This window comes from Cervus canadensis, chromosome 1, assembly GCF_019320065.1.
Source record: "Cervus canadensis isolate Bull #8, Minnesota chromosome 1, ASM1932006v1, whole genome shotgun sequence".
NCBI classification, from domain to species: domain Eukaryota; kingdom Metazoa; phylum Chordata; class Mammalia; order Artiodactyla; family Cervidae; genus Cervus; species Cervus canadensis.
The window spans coordinates 117,738,161-117,757,894 of record NC_057386.1 but is presented as its reverse complement, the minus strand read 5'-3'; the positions used below and the strand labels follow the sequence as shown (position 1 = coordinate 117,757,894).

Here is a 19,734-nt window from a genome sequence, read left to right as displayed (position 1 = left end):
TGAGAGTTTCCACTGTCCTACAGTAATACTTGGAATTTTCCTTCTTCTGTAATCAGTCTTGTGAGTGTATAGTGATCTCTCTCTGCGGCTAGATAGTCTGCATTTCTCTGAACACTAAAGAGGGTGAACACCTTCACAAATGGTTTCAGGCTCATCTTTTGTATTTTGACTCCACTGGAATAAGCTTTCACCCCCATGCATCCACCCAAACTGCCAGCTCCAGGATGTCAGTGGATAAACAACTCTCCATTGTCAAATCAAATGATCAACACTGGGCCCTCAGGCTATGGACCTAGCAGCAGCATTTAAAAAATAATGGGTGTATATGAGGCCCCAGGTTCAATCCTGGCATCTCCGCTAAAAAAAAAAAAAATAATGGGTGTGTTGTGACTTGCTTTTTAAAAGAATCACTCTGTCTGCTGGGTGGAAAGTAGACTATTGTGGGAGCAGAGAGATCAGATAAATTCTTCTGCACTTGTCTAGGAGGGAGTGATGGTGATACAGGTTCCACTCCTTACCACCTCTAGAACAGAACCCTCCGGCCTCTGTTTCTTCATGCACAAGATGGAGGTCTCATATTGTGCATGGGAGGATTACATTAAGGATGAGTGTAGAGTGTCGAGCACAGTGTCAGTGATGTTATATGTGCCTGGGGGCACCGCTCAGGGGTGGAGCGTTTGACCGCACACAGCGTCTTGCGTGGAGTCGGTGAGGTTATATGTGCTTTGTGCTCTACCCCCCTCCAAACCTCTGTTTCTTTAGACTGTCAGTCAGCAATATATTAACTTAAAAATCAGAAATAAATATAAGTAGAAAAAAGGGAATAATTGATAATTTCAACTGAACTCCACACTAGACAAGGTTGTCTCTTGCCTAAGTGCTCTCCTTCCCTCATGCACCACCCCCATGCATCCAAGGTGATCAGACCACCCTGGATCAGATGTAGCCCCTTCCAAGATAGTCCCAAAATAAAGAAGCCCCAAGGACTAGGCACTATGGAGTCTGAAGTGATGCTTCTTAAAATAGCTTTTTATTTACTTAAAATCATTTTCTATTCATGAATAGTAATTTTTGAGGCAAATTAGATTACTGAACAGATAACATTCTTTAAATAATACATATGAGTGGGATGAATGATCCTGTGATAATCTTAGGTGCAAATAATACTTTATATCAAACAATGCAGATAGAAGATAGTATGCCCTGAAAAGTAATTTCAGATCAGAAATTGGCCCAACTAAAAGATGACATTGATAAGTATGATTCATGAGAAGAACTTACATAAAATTGTTTCATGAAATGGAAAGAAAGCAAAAGTGTAGAATATTTTACATACGAGTTCACATATGAATATATAATCAAATTAATAAAACAAATACTGAAAGCATTGTCGTCCTGTTCCTATGTTGGTGTGCTTCTGTAGACTGTCCCTGTCAGAGTTACAGGGTCCATCAGTTCTCACTTCACCTTTGCTTCTGTGAGTGCCTTATTCCCACCTAGTGCTTGAAGATAGCTGAGATGTTTGAATTCTTCCTCCAGTATACTTCTGCCTTTGGTTATGCTTGTCCTTCACCTGCTGCCTCTTATGCTGCTGGCTGTTCTGGGGATGGGGCCTCTGGTGGGGGTGCCGCCGGCGGGGGGGCCTCCGGCGGGGGTTCCGCCGGCTGGGGGGCCTCCGGCGGGGGTGCCGCGGGCGGGGGGGCCTCCGGCGGGGGTGCCGCCGGCGGGGGGGCCTCCGGCGGGGGTGCCGCCGGCGGGGGGGCCTCCGGCGGGGGTCCTGCTGGTGGGGGGGCCTCCGGCGGCGGGCCCTCCGGAGGGGGAGGGGGTGCCTCTGGTGGGGGGCCTTCCTCTGGTGGGGGGCCTCCCTCTGGTGGGGGGCCTCCCTCTGGTGGGGGGCCTCCCTCTGGTTGGGGGCCTTCCTCTGGTGGGGGGCCCTCCTCTGACTCCTCTAGTAGCCCCACTGGGAGGAGTTCTGCTATGAATCCCTCACTACTGCTCTCCTCTGTCCCCTCCTCTGAGGCCTGCTCTGGGGTCTCTACTGACTCAATTCCAGCCTTGAGGCTAATAAATAATAATATAATTAGCAAAAACACCAAAAGTATCGCAGGGACTATGTAAATAATGTTGCCAGGATAGTCACCCTCAGTCGAACGTGTCATAGGAGTTTCACTTTCACCTTCACTAGAAAGTCGAATTGATACACTAGCAGGACCACTGTCTACACTACCACCTTCTCCTGGATCTTTGCAGTCAGGGGGCGCATAGCCATCCTCACAATGGCAATGCCTAAAATTGTTGCAAACTCCTTTCCCGTTACACAATTCTGTTGTTTCACAGTTGTAACCAAGTGAGGTGTAATCAGTACACAAGTGATTCATGCAGACTTTGTGTGGGGCGCAGAGAGTGCCAGTATGCGCATCTCCATCATCAGGGATATCAGCAGTGTCGTAGGCATCCATGCTCCAGCACCAGTCATCTCTGTGAGCGACCTGGATCAGTGTATGATTGGGTTTGAGTTGTGGTATCTGTCTAACATTTGTACATACGAGTTTCCCACAAAATATGTTATCATCTGCACACTTCAGATATGTTAACCTCGGTGAGCTGGTGGCACCACAGTTTCCAAACCGGTCCCCTCTTGTGTTCATTGAAACGTAACAGTTTTCTGGGGCAGACCTTGCAGGGGACCCATATATATCCATGCATTGATTGTCAGGGTTCTTACACCGACCTCCAGCACAGTAGTGAATTCTATCACACATTGTACCATCAAGCTTATAGCTGTCTCTGGGACATTCTCCCGAGGAACCATTACAATACTCTGGGAGGTCACACTCTCCCAAAGCAGCACGGCACATGAATCCCTTGTGTCTCAGGCGACATTTATCACAGCAGAGTCCATCACTACACTCTGCCTGCTCTCTCAGCCTACATCTGGTGTCACAGCATGGGTGCGTTTCACACTTAGAACCACAGTCACACTGCTCATCTCCTTCTACAATGCCATCGCCACAGTTCGAATCCCTCCGTAAGCGGGCTTTGTGCCCAGGCTTGTTAAACAGGCAGGCCCCCTTGTGTTCCCAGAGGAACTGGTGGAAGGAGTCAGAGCTGCAGTTGCTGAAGCCACTTTCTTTAGTGATGTTTTCACGCATGAGGCAGAAGGGCCTATCTTTACAAATGCAGGCCGAATGGTCGTGCCGAATACCCAAGTTGTGTCCAAGCTCGTGGACCATGAGTGCTGCAAACAGGAGGACATCCTCGTGGTGGAAGGATTCCACGGCTGCTGCAAAATCACTTGAGCAGGCACCACCGAGAAATGCCTGCCCCATACCCTCTTGAGGATGCTGTCCCACGATCATGTGGGCAACATCATGCTTCACACGATGGAAGAGCTTCTCTTGTCTCCAGCTGTTGAAATTCCTGAGTGCAACTTGCAGGTCCACGGGGACCTCTGTGAGGTCCCCCTCAGTCCAAATCTCCATTCCAGCCAGCACCACCTCTGTGTTTATTCCCCTTGTGAAGCTGTTGGCCAGAGCTATGATGTCCATTACTCTCTGGACTGTCTGATTGACGTCACCGCCCCACATTTGGAACCGCTGGTTGTTGACCACGACAAACATCTCCACGTACTTGGTACGTGACCACAAGTCGGATGGCACCTGCAAGCTGTGAGGCCTGGCGCTCTGTGGTTGCTGGCTGGTGGACGCCACTTGGCTGTCCTTGGACGTGACGCTACAGGAGACTTGAGCTTCGTGGCCCATGGCGTACAACACGTGCTCAAACCGTTTGGAAGAGTGCACGGGCTCAACGCCATAGGATTTTTCCTCCTTAATCAGGAGGCCCCTGAGGCCTGAACAGGTGTTGACAGAAACAAAAGAACCTGGGACTCCTTCTATGTAGCCTTCGTAGTGACAGTCCTGCGAGATGAGAGGCATCTCTCGCCCCAGGATGCCATTGTGGTAGCTGAAAACCGGGAAGTTATCCACAAAGTAGTCTCTCTTCACCGTCAGGTGAATCAGCTGCCTCTGGCCCTGCATAAATAGCATATAGGAGAGCTTTTCCGCTTGGTCTTCCCTTGCTTCCACTGTCAGCCTCTTGGGAATGACTATTTCATAGGAAGAGTGATATAGTGAGCCCAGGTCACAGTACAGGCTTGGCAGAGAAATCAGTACCAAGAACAACAGGATCCCCAACCTGGCACGTGCAAGTCCTGGCACCAGGGCCCGCCTCAAGCCCTTCATCTGAGGAGCCCAAGTGTGAAGCACTCGGATAGCCTCAGACATAGCCACCTGCCTTTTCGGTAGAGAAGGCAGTATAGAGGCAGAGTCTCTCACAGACGCTGCCACTGACGTGGCCCTGGTGAGTCCGTTGATGATGCAGGGCTTGTGTCCAGCAGCAGCAGCTGCTCTCCCTGGCATGCTGAGCCTGGGAAATCCAGCTATTAGCCCCAGATCTATGCTGGCTCCCTTATGGGTGGGTGCTGCCCGACTCTTGAGTCATACAGACCTTGGGGCTGTGTTTGTGTTGTTTTTCTCTCTTGGTCTTCAGTGGTTTCCTTACTATATGACCTCCTTCCAACAGCAACAGTTTTAATGCTCCGTGGCTGTTTCCTCTACCCAAGTAGACGGCCTCTAATGATTTCAAGTCAGTACTTTTACTCAGGCAAATTATCCTTGTCCTCAGCCCAGTCCACACTACTCCTGATATCCGTTAATCTGCTCATTCTTTGAAACCCAACATTCTGGCAGGAGGCCAGGGGGGAGGGGATGGGGATTCTTTGGGGATCCCAGAGTAGGATGATGTTCTTTGTTGCCCACTGCCTCTTTTCCTGGTATCTGTAGTACTGAAGGTATTGTTTCTCAGTCCAGTCCTTCTTTTTCAGGGTCTGGTTTTTTGTTTAAACTTCTACATGGGTGCAGAAATCCTCCCTCATTCACTTTTGTTCATGACAGATGAGTTTAGACATTTTATATCTGCATATAAACATAATTTTCCTCCAATAAGAAGTATTCTGAATGTATAGACATACTAACTGTTAAATGAAAGTTCAGTTTCCCTATGGAGACTAACAAGTGACTAGGATCAAAGTTCAATTTCTCCCAACATAAAAACAAACTCTGGAGTAAAACTAAACTCTGAATAACCAGGTTATGTAGTTACCATTTCATCAAGAAAATAAAAATCCACTGTATAAGAATTTTTAAAGACCTCTTTGCTTTTGTAACTAAAACTGAACCATGTCTATGAAAGTCTTTCAATTTGATTTTGATGTTGATGTTATATTTAGTAGTATAGATTTAAAAGGAAAAAAGGGGAAGAAAAGCTTTATCCATGTCCCTTGCCCAGTTATTCTTTTTTGCATCCTAATATCAACTAAAGTAAGACTCTACATCTTTTATCTTGCATTAAAATAATTTTATATTAAGTCAAATATTTACAGTATAAAACCTTCAAAATAAGGGTTAGGAGTGTAAGTACTGCACAAAAATTGAGAGATGCACTATATAATTCAAAAAAGAATCATACACAAGATTTCAGATATAAGCATGAGCACATCAACTCATTAACCCTTTCCAGTTAATGTTTAATTCCTAACACAGACAAGGAAATTTATCCACATCTAGCAAGGAAATTAATACCATCATATCACCCATTAAAAATTTACAGCAAAAATGGTGAAATGATTTCTAGGTGTATTTCCCTTCTCCTTGTATTTTATATAAGAGAAAAGCCTCTTAAAATTATGTAACTTGGAAACTATCACAGATTTTAGATGTTCCCCTGTTCTTAACCAGACAGGACAAATTTGATAAAATCATTTTGTGGGACAAAAGAATCAAATCAATAATGAAAGACCACTTCTACTTTTTAAATAAATAAAAATATAATTAAAATTAAATATCCAGTTTTGCAATTCTCAAATTGAAACACATTTTTGTCAACACACATGTACGCAAGTATTCACACACAGGATCTGATTTAAATCATTTGACTTCAACCAATAATTTCTTCAACTTATTCTATCTCAAATGAATACAAAAACAAAAGTCTTTTTTAAAAAGCATTTCCTCCTATCTGCATGTTTCAGACAATTAACTTCTGACAAGTGTTTCCTAGCTTATAAAATACATTAGCCAGAAAAATACAAATGTTGTTCCGCATCAAATAAATAATTGTGGTAAAATCTAAAGGTATTTGAGAGACAAGTAATGGTTATATAGTAAGCAGAGGGTTGGCAAATCACGTAGGAAAACTGAAGACTCTAAACTTCCTGCCTATGAGAACTGTTCTTAGAATGTTAACTTTCTGCAGATACAGGCATTAGAGGGACAGGTCAGAAGAGACAAGGATGATTTTGTTTCACTTCCAGTACATGTTAATTTTGCTTTATTAGCAAACCTGACTGGTAAAGTTAAAGCAGAATTTGCTACTGGCCTACAGACAAACTCCATAAACAAAACCCCACTTTAAAGACCAAACAGTGCTGAGTCTTGGAAGCTCCGGTTTTGTCATGGAGCTCTGTGTCAGGTAGGACCCACTTTTAAACACCCTCCAAAGTATTCTATGAACTTCTCTGGTGGCTCAGACGGTAAAAGCGTCTGCCTACAATGCGGGAGACCTGGGTTCAATCCCTGGGTTGGGAACATCCCCCTGGAGAAGGAAATGGCAATCGACTCCAGTACTCTTGCCTAGAAAATCCCATGGACCAACGGAGGAGCCTGGTAGGCTACAGTCCATGGAGTTGCAAAAAGTTGGACACGACTGAGCCACTTCACTTTCAGGGTATTCTAAAACTTTGAGCATGAACCTGTCTGGACACTCTACTCATTTGGGGGGCCAGTTTAATTCAGCGTAAAGAAACATGAGCAACCTCTGCTCAGAGTAAAAGGAAGCATCTTTTGGATGCCCTTTTAGATCATACCTAAAATTCACCACATAGAGAAATCATCCTGAGCCTTTAGAAGACACCCAAATAACAAATTTGAGTTAATAGTAGACTAGTTCCTCTACTAGAAGGTTCCTCTGAAGAAAAAGAAGAGTAACAAAGTTAGTTACTGCCTTCCTCGCCCCAGGGAATATACTGAAGTGAAAGTGAAAGTCACTTAGTTCTGTCCAACTCTTTGCAACCCCATGGACTATACAGTCCATGGAATTCTCCAGGCCAGAATACTGGAGTGGGGGTAGCCTTTCCCTTCTCCAGAGGTTCTTCCCAACCCAGGGATCGAACCTAGGTCTCCCACATTGCAGACAGATTCTTTACAAGCTGAGCCACAAGAGAAGCCCGCAAATACTGAACCTCTGCAATAAAATAAGAAACATAACAGGGATTCAGTTGTTCCAGAAACAAGCGCAGTTTTTCCTGATTGCAAAAAGTGATTTATAAGACTGCATTTCACTGAAAAACAGAATAATTCAACTTTTAATTCAACTCTCAGCTAAGTTTTCTGGTTTGTTTTTCTCTGCTGCCTGTTAGATTTTGCCATGTTTAAAAGTATTGAATTCTCCTTACAGGGTATCCATTTATAAGTTATCAGTCACCTGAGATTAGTGAGTCTTAACTCAAAAAACGCCTTGAATTAAAAATTCTCCAAAGTATGAGGGAACCAATGTATACGGTAATTACTAAGAGATACATTGTTTTATCATGTATTACTACACTCATTCACACACATACGGGGTATACTAACCAAATGTCATCCTGAAGACATACTTAGCAAAGCGGAAGAGTTAGAAAGTGAGCTCTGTGGGGTTGATTTTGATTGAAGATAACGTGATGGGATGAAACAGTAACTGAGCCTACCGAGCCTTTCCTTCTCTGTGAATTGGAGTTTGCCTATTAGCTCTCCCGTTTACCAACACCGAACCAACAACCAAGAACTACTAACATAAATAAATAAAAACGGTTTGTTATGGAAGCCCATTGCACAACAGCAGAGTAGAAAAGCACTGAGCCCTGTTTCTATTCAAGTATCTGATCTCTTGGCCAGAACCGTGCTTCCTGAAAATGAAGAGTGCTAAATAAAATACATGCAGTCCAGGGGATGCCAACATGAAACCCAGGCAGAAACGTTAGAGAAAAAAAGGTAGCTTTAAGACAAAAAACCTGGACCATCTTAGATGCTAACCCGATTATTGTTGTTCAGTCACTAAGTCATGTCCAACTCTTTGTGACCCCCATGGACTGCAGCACACTAGACCTCCTTGTCCCTCACTATCCCTCAGAGTTTACCCAAGTTCATGTCCATTGAGCCGGTGATGCTATCCAAGCATCTCATCCTTTGCCACCTTCTTCTCCTTTTGCCTCAATCTTTCCCAGTATCAGGGTCTCTTCCAGTGAGTCCGCTCTTCGCATCAGGTGGCCAAAGTATTAGGGCTTCAGCTTCAGCATCAGTCCTTCCAATGAATATCCATTAGTCCAGTTTTTATGATATGTAACTTTCTCAGAAAAATCATTCCATAAAAGGAGTCAGAAGAACAGGAAAAGGAAGTAAGAAGCAATGGAGCTGGTGAGGGCTTCAGGAAATGGGGAGGACAAGGCAGGACCTCGAAGGGAGTGGCAGGGCTGAAGATCTGGTTAAACATTAAAAGAATAAACTCAATAGAGAATCCTATTAAAGAAATACACCAATACCTTTGAGCAAATGTGACAATAAAGAAATGGGACCACTTTTCCCTAGGGAGTTAGGGACCAGAGAAATGAGGACTCAGCTCCCTGCCTCTTCCATCACAGGAGTCAGTGCCCTCTGAGCTCCATCAGGCAGTCTGCAACACGGATCCAGAAAAAATTCTTGGCACCAGAGCTAATCCATCAACAGTGCAGAGAGGAAATACACAGGGCAACTGAAACCAGATTCCACAGTACTTGATTCAACTCTTTACTAAGTAGAGAGGTCAATATAGTTGGTCCTTTGCCTACCACTGGCAAATGGTTTTTGTACGCTTTATTACAAATAAAAACAGTCTTGCTTGACAATACCGTCAGCTTTACAACAGATGACTAAACAATCCTAAAGTAATAGTATATATCTCTAGGAACTGAGCTTTTCTTAAAACAAATGAACTATATATACTATTAGTAAATCCTGTATCTAAATTTATACAGCATCTTTAAGCAGTGTGGAAATGAAATTATGATTTATTAATTTACATAAAAATTATACATTAATGAATAAATTTTCAAATTTTTAAAAAAACAAAGTCTGAAGCTGTCATTATTGGGATTCGTGGGAAGTGGTTTGCTCTTCTATCACTTGCTTCACAATTTCAGCCAGTTTTAATCGATCTACTTTATCGGTGAATCCACGACCTGAAACCCAAAAAAGGAAAAGGTGAGTCTCCCAACTGTTGGGGAGATGGTAAGATTCTTGACAGGGACCCAATAAGGTACACCTCACTAGTGTCAAATTCACCTTCACCAATGGAGGAACCATCACCAACACTGATCAGAAGCAGTTCAAGTCCCCCATTTTTCCGGTAGAGTTGAGCAGCTTATTAACCTGGTCATAAAAATCCAGTGTTCAGTACAACAGCACAGAAGGAAACCACAAAGAGGGAGAAGTTCTTTGTAATATGTGTCTACAACAGAACTCATATCCAGACTATATAAAGAACTCCTGCACGTTTATAAGAGAGGTACAAGTCAACAGAAAAATGGGCAACAGAATAGGCACTTCACAAAATCTAAGTGGCCAATAAACATTAAAAAGTGCTTAAGCTTATATGTCATCAGGGAAAGGCAAAGTAAAATGACACTGCAGTACCAACAGTACTTACTAACTAGAAAGACTAAAATGAAAAAGACAATAGCAAGTGTTGGTGTGGATACAGAATAACTAGAACCCTCAAACCCGCCAGTGGAGGTACACGTTGGTACGACAACTTTGGGAAACGGTGGCAGTACCCTCTAAAGCCAAACAGATGAACATCCCCATGAACCAGCAACTCCAATTCTAGATACATAGGAGAAATGAGTTCCCTGATGGTCCAGTGGTTGGGTGTCTGCCTGCCAATGCAGAGGACATGGGTCTGATCCCTGGTCCAGGAAAATCCTACATGCCACCAGGCAACTAAGCCCATAAGCCACAGCTACTGAAGCTCACGCACTTTGAGCCAGTGCTCTGCAACAAGAGAAGCCACCGCAATGAGAAGTCTGCACACTGCAACTGGAGAGTAGCCCCCGCTCACTGCAACTAGAGAAAGCCTGCGTGAAGCAATGAAGACCCAGTGCAGCTAAAAATAAATAAATAAATCTTAAAAAAAAAAAAGATATATACTAGAGTGTTCAGAGCAGTGCTTTCCTTAATTACCAAAACCTGGAAACAACCCATATATCCATTCAACAGTAGAATGGATAAATATAAAAACTATTTATGTGGTGTATATTATGGAGAAAAAAACATATGAATATATAGAGAGAACATACGTACATTTACATACATACATATATATGTAAAAATGAGAAATGAATTGCTACTACACACAACAATAGGGCTGAATCTCACCAACAGTGACGAAAAGAAGCCAGATACAAAAGAACACAGACTTGTCTGATTCCATATACGTAAAATATAAAATCAGGCAAGACTGATACATAGTGCTAGAAACTGGGCTCAAAATTACCCTGTGGGGAAGGAGGTAGTAGAAGAGGGCACATGTTCAAGTGCTGGTTACGGGAGAATGTTCACTTTGTGAAAATTTATGGAAGTGTGCACCTCAAATATGGTCGCTTTTCCGTACAGATGATTTCAAAATCTTAAATATATCCTAGAGAAGCTAATTTCCAAGTACAGAAATGGCTGGGCTAGCTTTTGGACTTCTCACGTCCAAAAACCAGGCTCCTTGCCTTGAGCATCCTAGACCTGAAGTCTAGCCTACTACGCTAGGAAGACAATACAAAAGCAGCTCAAAAAATACACCTCTGTCTTTGCCTGTGGGGAAAAAAATTCAACAAGCAGCAGATCTGGGACACTCTTTAGTGCAACAGACCTTCTCTAAGCTGAGCAGATCTGCAGGGTAGACTTTGCAGTACTTTGCCCTCTTTCTCCCCTTTGGACTGAACTGCCTTTTTTTTTTTTCCTGAACTGCTCTTTATAATGATGTGGTTAACAGCTCAGATATCTGGAAGGAGTTCTGAGATCTGATGGGTTTTTTTTGCCCAAGTGGTATGTGATGGGGGCTCTGGACAGCAATGAATCTGCAACACACAATTCATTTGAACTCTGGAAGATAAGCGAAAAGGCCAGATTGTCCAGATATGCCTGGGTAATTACTGCAGGATTAACCCCTGTCCCACAATACTCCACTCACTCTCCAGCCCTGCTTCACCTGAACACAGCCCCAGCTCAGCCCCCAGAGATCCTACATAATCTAAACACAAATACTTCTCTGCATTCCTGGGGAAAGGCATAGTTAAGACTCCTACCATTCCAGCTGAAGCTTTGCAGAGTATCTCTCAGGAGTTTGCATTCCCGGTTATACTTCCAAGCTTCCTGCACTACTTCATTCAGCTTTTCATCTTCATTCTCTCCTGTTGATAAAGAGGAAAAAGAAGTTGCATTCCTCTGCAGCATCATGGGGTTTTAGTGTCAAAGATGGAAGGACAGGATGTCCAACTTTATTGAGAAGTGGTCATTAAAGGTGCAAGCTTTTCCAGACTATCATAACTGCTAGTTCCTACATTACATGTAGACTACTTCTGGTTTCTGAATTCTTCCTACTCTGACCACCTGACAGACATCCCCTGAGGCCCCCAGTCTTAGCCCTGGGGGATGGGAAATAGGTAATGTTGGGCTATTGCTGATCAAAAACACCTGGTTAACCTACAAGATCATGAGATGGAAGGAGAACAAGGCCGAGTGGGCTACCTTCTTTCTTCCTAAGCTCATTTCCTACTCTGGAAGGCTACCTGAGGTACACTATGTGAGCTCTCTTAAAACCCAAGGAATCTAGGAAGACTGGTCAGCTCAGTAGTTTTCAGGCCTACAACGTGAAGTATCTCATTCATCTGCTGAGAAAGGCCTGTCCTATCCCATTAAGTGGAAAGAGAACATACTGAAAGAGAGCTCTCCCTCAAAGGACTTATGTATATAAGTCACAGTCTGCCTGTGATACCAGTAGCAGCCAGGGCCACTTCTGAACTTGGGAGGTCTTCTCTTTATATTCACAAGTTAATAACAGCCTTGTACTCTAGATACGGGCTCTAGATATGGTGTTTCTCGACCTTCCTGACCTTCCCAACCTAATCCTGACCCTGTTCACATTTTCCATCCTCTATCCTGTTATCTCATTAACGAACTAAGAAAATACAAAATTACATGTTATGCCTGACACTGGCAATTAAACTCAAACTAGAAATTTCATAGGAAGCCAAAGGTGGGGCAGAACCCACCACATTTCTGAGTTCCCATCGTCCACTCTTTTCAGTGGGCTTAGAGTATATAACATACTTATTTTCTTATAACACCAAGGTGAAACAGAAAACACCAATTAAACCACTCCTTCAGTCATGTGCCCATGCACACACACAGTCATGCACAGAGCATTCATAAATGGTGTGACCTTTACCAGCCTGGGGGAGAATACACTGAGCAATCACATCTCGGAGCTTTTCCAAGGCAACATTTGAATCCTCGGCTCCATTTTCACGGTCATGGATGTATACACCATCCTTTGGCTTGGTGCTTTAGAAGTTTGGGAGAAAGGTAATAACAAAGTGAGACCCCAAAACCCAGCTCTTAACAGATGTTAACTCTAAACACTAAACATAAGGCAAGATTTTTCAGATAAAATAATTAATTATAAAGTATCTCCAACTTCTGATGCTATTTAAAGAACTTATCCTCTCCACCCTCCTAAGAGGCAAAAAAGGGCAAGACTCTTGGCTGACCTTTCAGAACCCTGTCCCTGGCCACACCAGCCATGAAGGGAGAATCGAAGAAGTAAGTTCAGTTACCCGAGTAATTTCCTCTTCCTTAGAATGGGGTTGTTCACAGAGTGCAAGGGTTTGAGGCTGACTTTTAGTTCCTGGATCCGCATGTTGGCCAACTGTTCTGCGTGAGCCTGCTGGATCCCTGCAACCACCGCCTGAATGCAAACACTGGTGTCAGTTTTTCATATTCATTTCTGGGCACCTAAAAAACCAATCTAACAAGTGGGAAGGAGAATCTCTAAAAGAACTAAGCAGGTAATTTCAGTCTTATGCTTGGCAGTATACAAATTTTGAAAAGGCAGAGGACTCTTCCCCATGGGTCAGCAGGGCCCAGGAAATACTAGGCCAGCCAAGGGCCACACAACAGCAAGCCCTTCTTCCCTTCAGGGGGACAGAAAGGCAAGTAAGAAAAACGAACAAGGCTCATGCTCATAGTCATTGGCAAGGGCAAGTGTAAAGAGAATCATACATGTACATCAGGGGAAAGGCTGGCAGGCTGCTGCCTGAGAAGACTCCCTGACCAGCATTTATTCACTGCCCTCAAGGTAGAAACAGTCACCTCAGCCCCAATGACTCAGAACCCCAAGTATTTCACCTGGTGAGCATGGAAGACCCTCACAAACTCATCTATAAAGCCAGTCAATTAATTTACAATGAGAAATAACTGTCATAAAGTCTAGTACTCTTCAAGTCTGCCTTTATGACCAGTGTGTTCTCTCACTATGGGCAGACCAATGAGGGAAAGCAAATAATCAGCAAAAAGCTTCATTAGAACAAGATGATCCCACTTTTGTATTTTTTAAAAAAAGAAAAAAAAAAAAGGACAGACTGTTCAATGTGTGTCTCCTCAGAAAATGATCAGGAAGGATACATCAAGTCACAGATCACCTCACCTCTGAGGGGTGAAACTGAGGCAGGGTAATTAAGAGGAACTTTTGCTTTTTATTTTATATACCTCTGTGTTATTTGAATTTCAACAACAAAATCTGATGATTAAGAAAAAAAATAGTTCCTTGATAAGCACACAATTAGATCCGGAAGAGTTCAAACTCATCGAAGTAAACTACAGTAATTGGCCCTGGCTACCCATCTCCAGACCCATGCATCTATTTCCTTCTTATCAGAGATAGCCCAACAAAAGAGATGGGAACCCGCAAGCTCATGAGCTCAGACTCCATCTCCTAGCTATAGCTGAGATGGACACTATTCAGCTTCTGCATGTGGCCATTTTTTCTACACTTCCAAAGCTGACCAGCCTGCATCTTGACCACATCATTTCTTTCAAAATGGGAATATACTGTCACACTCCAGTTCCACCTTAAAGGCCTTTTTCTTCATTAAGAAGATTATGCATATTAGAACTTGGCTTCGTTAGACACTAACCTTAAAGTAACTCCAGAAGGCAATCTTACTTTTTCATTTCCAACATCCTGAGGGAAGCCACACTGTAACACTCAAGTGCTGACAATCAGAGGATATAAGTAATCCTGTATTTGGGACTGACCAAACAAACCATTTCTGGATTACTGGATACTTTTAAACCAGGAAAACAACTGCATACAGATGAGAGATAGCAGAAAACTCTGTCCCTTCTAGTTCTCCTTTCTTCTTCTCTTGTACTCCAGCTAATCGAAGGGAGGTCTTAGCATTCTTTTTTCCTATTCACTTATTCCCTCACACTTCAACTCCATCCCTTCTAAGTGAGTAACTCAAGTCTGTGTCACTGCCTTTACCTTTCAGCCACACTTTGAATCCACACCACACATATTCATTTGCATGTCCATCTACTATCAAATAACAATGAAAATCTAACAGACTTCCCTTCACCCAAACCAGGCTCATTCCTGATTTCCCTGTCAGTGGTATCACCAGATATGCCACTCACTGTCCCCTTATCTCTAGTCAGTCACCCCAAATTGTTGAAATGTCTTCAAAAATATTGAGCCTATTCATTCATCTCTACCTCTCTGCTCCTAGAGCAGCTTCCCAGCTTCTAGATTACTGTAGTAGTATTAGGTTGGTGAGTCTGCAAGTCTGACTAACCATCCCTAAATATCTTCCCTGTGGCAGGACTCTTCTCAAAAATCTGTAAGAACCTCTCAATTAGGTCCTACTAAGACTCACACCCCTCTGTCTACTTTCAAAGCCAGGCCCTTCCCTGTCACACCCATTTCACCAACTTCCTATTAATGAAATCAGGCTGTTTTTCCCACTGATGAATTTCAGTCTCTAATTTTTTGCTCATGTTGTTCACCATATGTGGGCACATGTGCTTGCTACTCCAATTCTTCCAAGGCCAGCTCATAGCTAAACATGTAAAGGGGTTTAAAAGTGCCACACGATAGTTAATAACTGTGATGGGTTTTGCCTTCTTTTTGGGAACCCTTCCCTAATTACAGCCCTTCAAAGATGTCTTCTTTTTCTGAATTCCCATAAGAATTCACAGAAAATTTAGCATGCAAAGGCTCTGATGTCTGAGAGTGTTCCCTCTTGGTTTTGTGCTTGTTGGTTTTTCTAACCAGTCTTGTTTAAACCCCTTGGGCAAAAGGACGGCTGATGTCTGATACTGCTCTCTGCCTCAGCCCCACAGCACAAATGTGGAAGAAGGTACTCTGAATGTTCCCTTAGTGTATGTACCAGGCTTTGACCTGGCCTTTATGGAAGGAGGCTCCTTATTTCCAATCCTGATCTTCAGGAGACCAGAGATGTTTCTCTGGGAAAGACGGTGTGCTCTGCATTGTTTTGCCTTTAACCCCCTCGCTGAGTCAAGCCCCAGCATTCCTTCCCAACACCACCATTTTGGCCACCACCACAAGCATCATTCAGAACCTTATCCATCATCAGTTGAGCAGAGGGTAGCACATTATCCAGGGCCTCAGTTGAGTTGAGCCAGGGGTGATCCAGCACTCCCTCGATGGTAAGCCTTTCCTCTGGTTTGACCTTCAAGAGCCTGTGGAGAAAAGGCCAAAAGGCTGCCATGCACAGTTGCTTCCAGAAGGCCAGGAAGTTCCTGAGTCTGGTTCTAGCCAGCTCCAGCTTCTGACTTTCTACTTTCTGCCAACTCTTACAGCCTAGGCTTTCTGCATGACAGAGGTGAGATTCTCTTCCCTAACTGTTAGTTGTGAGGGCACTGTGTCCTTTGTCAGTCCTTTCTATACTAAATAAATTGAGATTAAAAATGGTAGGAAAAGGCTTAATCCAGTGATACCTCAGACTGAGTTCTAGGTTCAGTAAGGTAATCAATCTTACACATGGCTCACAGTTCCTGAGACATTGAATTCCCAGACTAACGTTTCTAGGACAGTGGGCTATAATTTCCAAAAGGGACTCAAAGTACTCTTTTGGCCAACAGTGGCTGTAAAATTAGTTAAGTGATCATACAGTTCTGAAAATCCAGGTTGCTACTTGTGATAAAACTCTTAGATATCACCATATGGCAGGACACGAACCCTGAGCCATTTCTCCAAAGACATTCTAAGCTAAAAATCTAATATTTGAGAAGGGGACAGCATTTCTTTCTAAGCCAATGTATTGTCTGTACCATCGGCTTTTGACCACAGTTCTTTCCATCTTGTACATTCATACCGATGCAATTCCTAGCTCACTCCAGCATATTCCCTGGACCTTTTACAGCACTCCTTCCAAATACATAGCCTCCCATTTCAAACATCAGTCAGGACAACGTGCCTACTTGCTCTTTCATGTTTTCTGTAACTTTCTGGATCATTGTGAACAGCTTCAGATTCTAAAGAAAGGATTATTTAGAAAAGACCCTCAATGCTAAGAGAAGATAATCAATGTTACTCTAGTGACAGGAAATACAGTCTGTAGAACTGCAGGGAACTTACAGGATATTGATGTTTTGGTTAAGTGGCAGAGAATACAGCATGGAAACAGCATGGGAAGACAGATTTCAGACCGCCTCCACCCCCCTAAAACACCTTCACCTGGATATTTTAGAAATGAATCCCTTTTTATATACATAAACACCTAACCAACAGGACAAGTTCACTTCCGAAAGAGAGTAATCTGCATAGAGAAATGGCTGTACTACTAGGAGACAGTTCGCAGGTAATGCCCTTTTAATGCTTATCTCTATCACATTACAGATGAAGAAACTGAAACCAAAAGAGGAGCAATTACTCAGTGAAGACCAAGCAGTAGCAATGTCGGAAGAGCGCAGAAGTCCCAGGCAGCAGATCCCCTGATAGGTGGGCAGAAAAACCAAGGACACCTCCTATGCAGGCCTGACTCCTTAGTAACTCCAGCTAAGGAGCTGGAGCACGTGCCCAGGTACAAGACCATTCTTGGGGAGACACTCTGAAAGGAACCAAACTGCCACCCACCACCATGTCTGTAGGTTTCAGGTGATTTCATGGCCTGTAGTCACAGCATGCCTATTAATAACGGACTCCTATTTTAATTAAACGCAGTTCCACCTGCCTCAGAAACTGGGTCCACAGAGGCTTCAACCCAAGCCCCTCCTTAACAGCAGGACAGAACAGTGTCCGCCTGAGGAAGGCGGCCCAGGGAGCCTGCCGCTGTGGCCACTCGCGCCTCACATCACAGCGCTGCTCTGTAAGAAGCAGAGGACTCTGAATGTCATGTGTCCCTCACACTCACTCAGCCCTAGTCCTTTTGAACGTTTCTATCTCTATATGCCAGAGCAAACAACTAGCAGCAGGGAGGCCGGGGTGGGACACTCCCACAGGAGCTGAGGAAGGGAAAGACAGAGGCAACGTGGTCATTCTGGCGCCCAGTTCAGCTCCCAGCACCGTCTCAGTCCCGAATGACTGGCCTCCGTGCAGGGAGGGTACACCCTAGAGTCTGAATTAATGTTCACGGATACAGTGGCTGGCAAGGGACCTGGATTCAACCATAGGGACAGATGCTAGGAATGCAACAGGAGGGAGTACAGCTCCAATTTCACCAAGATGTGGATACTGAGAACTCTCATCTCAGACTCCAGGGCAGATTTTCTGTGATGATAAAAATGAGAAGATACATGCCTGGGAAACAAAGAATTTTCTCTACCCAACACTGCTCTGCGTTCTACCACTTGTAAGGCCCCCCACGCAGTGGCCCAGAGACTCACTTTCTCACAACATCTTTGGCCATCTCGGAGATCTGGCTCCACTCTTCCTCCGGGAACTCAAAACTGCCAGTCATGATTTTTCTCCGCATATCCTTTGGGATAGTCCGGCTATGGTGTTTGGAGTAAAAAGGAGGGTATCCGCACAACATCACATAGATAATCACCCCTAGGGACCACAAGTCACAGCTCTGAAAGCAAAAAGAAAATGGTCACTCATACCAGAGGCACAGCTCTAAAATAAAGCCCCCAGAACTGACCCAATAACAGTCCTTGCTACCCACAGGCTGATATCACCAAGAATCACTTATCAGAGACTGGAAAAGTTTCAGGAAGTCTGAAGAGAATTAACCTTTCTATCCTTGTTATGTGCTATCAATGCTACCTATATGCACACCATATACACAAGGCCAATCTGGGGTAAAAAGTCACTTTTATTCTCATTGCCGAGGCCCAAGCTGCTATCTGACCATTGGGTACAGATGTAAGACACTTTGACCCCAGCCAGAAAAGTAACTGATATAAGCCAGCTGTTGTGAAACATGTCCTCTGGCCACCTGGGCGGGTTGAGGGTACAGGAACAAATAGCTAGGATGCAGGTGGGCTGACCCCAAAAAACAGCACTTCATTTTCTAAAGGCTCACAGCAGTTTGACACAGATGGGGGACAAGCACGGCAGGGAAGAACGGGGGGTGGAAAGCAATCCTTTGGCCAAGGACTCACTGTGCCCACGTACGAGACCATTCTTGGGAAGATATTCTGAAAGGAACCAAACTGCCACCCACTATCAAGTCTGTAGGTTTCAGGTGATTTCATGGCCTGTAGTCACAGCATGCCTATTAATAACGGACCCCTATTTTAATTAAACGCAGTTCCACCTGCCTCAGAAACTGGGTCCACAGAGGCTTCAACCCAAGCCCCTCCTGAACGGCAGGACAGAAGTGTCCGCCTGAGGAAGACGGCCCAGGGAGCCTGCCGCTGTGGCCACTCGCGCCTCACATCACAGCGCTGCTCTGTAAGAAGCTGGAAAAGCAGGTGCCTCAGGTACTCTCAGCCATGTCTCGGCATCACACTACTAGTAGAGATTCATAAACGACATGACCCATGCTGTAAAACAATTATAAAATCATAGAGGTGAAAAGAAATCTTAAAAAAAAAAAAGTTCAAATGTGGAAAATTGTTCACATGAGGAAACTGGTGCTATAGAGATCTTGTCACCTCTAGGGTCATCTGTCAAGAGTGAAGCTAAGCACAGAAGCCAACATCATGCGGCAGATTGAGGGTGGGGTCACTGCAAGTATCCTGCCTCTTTTTTTAAAATTAAGATTGATGTATTTAGTTTTTGAAAATTTAACTACATCTTATTACATTATGTTTCTTTAAAAAATTACTTGCAAATGTAGCATTCAGTGTTCACTCAGTTGCCAATGTAAAGATTATAACTAGATGAATATATATACACATTCAAAATTATTATGAGCTTATTATTTTAATATATTACTCATCTGTGCAGTGTAAATTTTATGAATGCCAAGCAAATTCACAAACACCAGTAGATTCCAAAACAGAGTAGGAAGAGGAGAAAAAACTAGTACTGGGAAATAATGTATCACATCAGAATCCATTGTATTCATGCTGAGAATATTGTATCAAATAAATTCTGATCTCTATTAGCTAAGTGCTTCTACCACTCAATCCCTGTCCACAGTGGGAA

General features: G+C 43.7%; 1 protein-coding gene across 6 annotated transcripts in view; it reads right to left on the bottom strand.

Moving 5' to 3' along the window:
* Nucleotides 1-1,017: 1,017 nt before the first annotated feature.
* MAPKAPK5 (MAPK activated protein kinase 5) overlaps nt 1,018-19,734 on the bottom strand; it is a 35,545-nt gene continuing 16,828 nt past the window's right edge. For 2 of the 6 annotated variants that reach the window (XM_043439314.1, XM_043439321.1), the window contains 6 exons: nt 18,024-18,211; nt 15,758-15,878; nt 12,953-13,083; nt 12,559-12,680; nt 11,423-11,527; nt 5,863-9,307 (listed from right to left, as the gene is read on the bottom strand). In XM_043439314.1, coding sequence (XP_043295249.1) covers nt 9,213-9,307; nt 11,423-11,527; nt 12,559-12,680; nt 12,953-13,083; nt 15,758-15,878; nt 18,024-18,211 — 762 coding nt within the window. In that variant the 3' untranslated portion in view covers nt 5,863-9,212. Of the gene's footprint in view, nt 9,308-9,410; nt 9,499-11,422; nt 11,528-12,558; nt 12,681-12,952; nt 13,084-15,757; nt 15,879-18,023; nt 18,212-19,734 lie in introns of those variants that run through there. The other 4 variants (XR_006263938.1, XR_006263939.1, XM_043439297.1 and 1 more) reach the window with 4 other exon arrangements.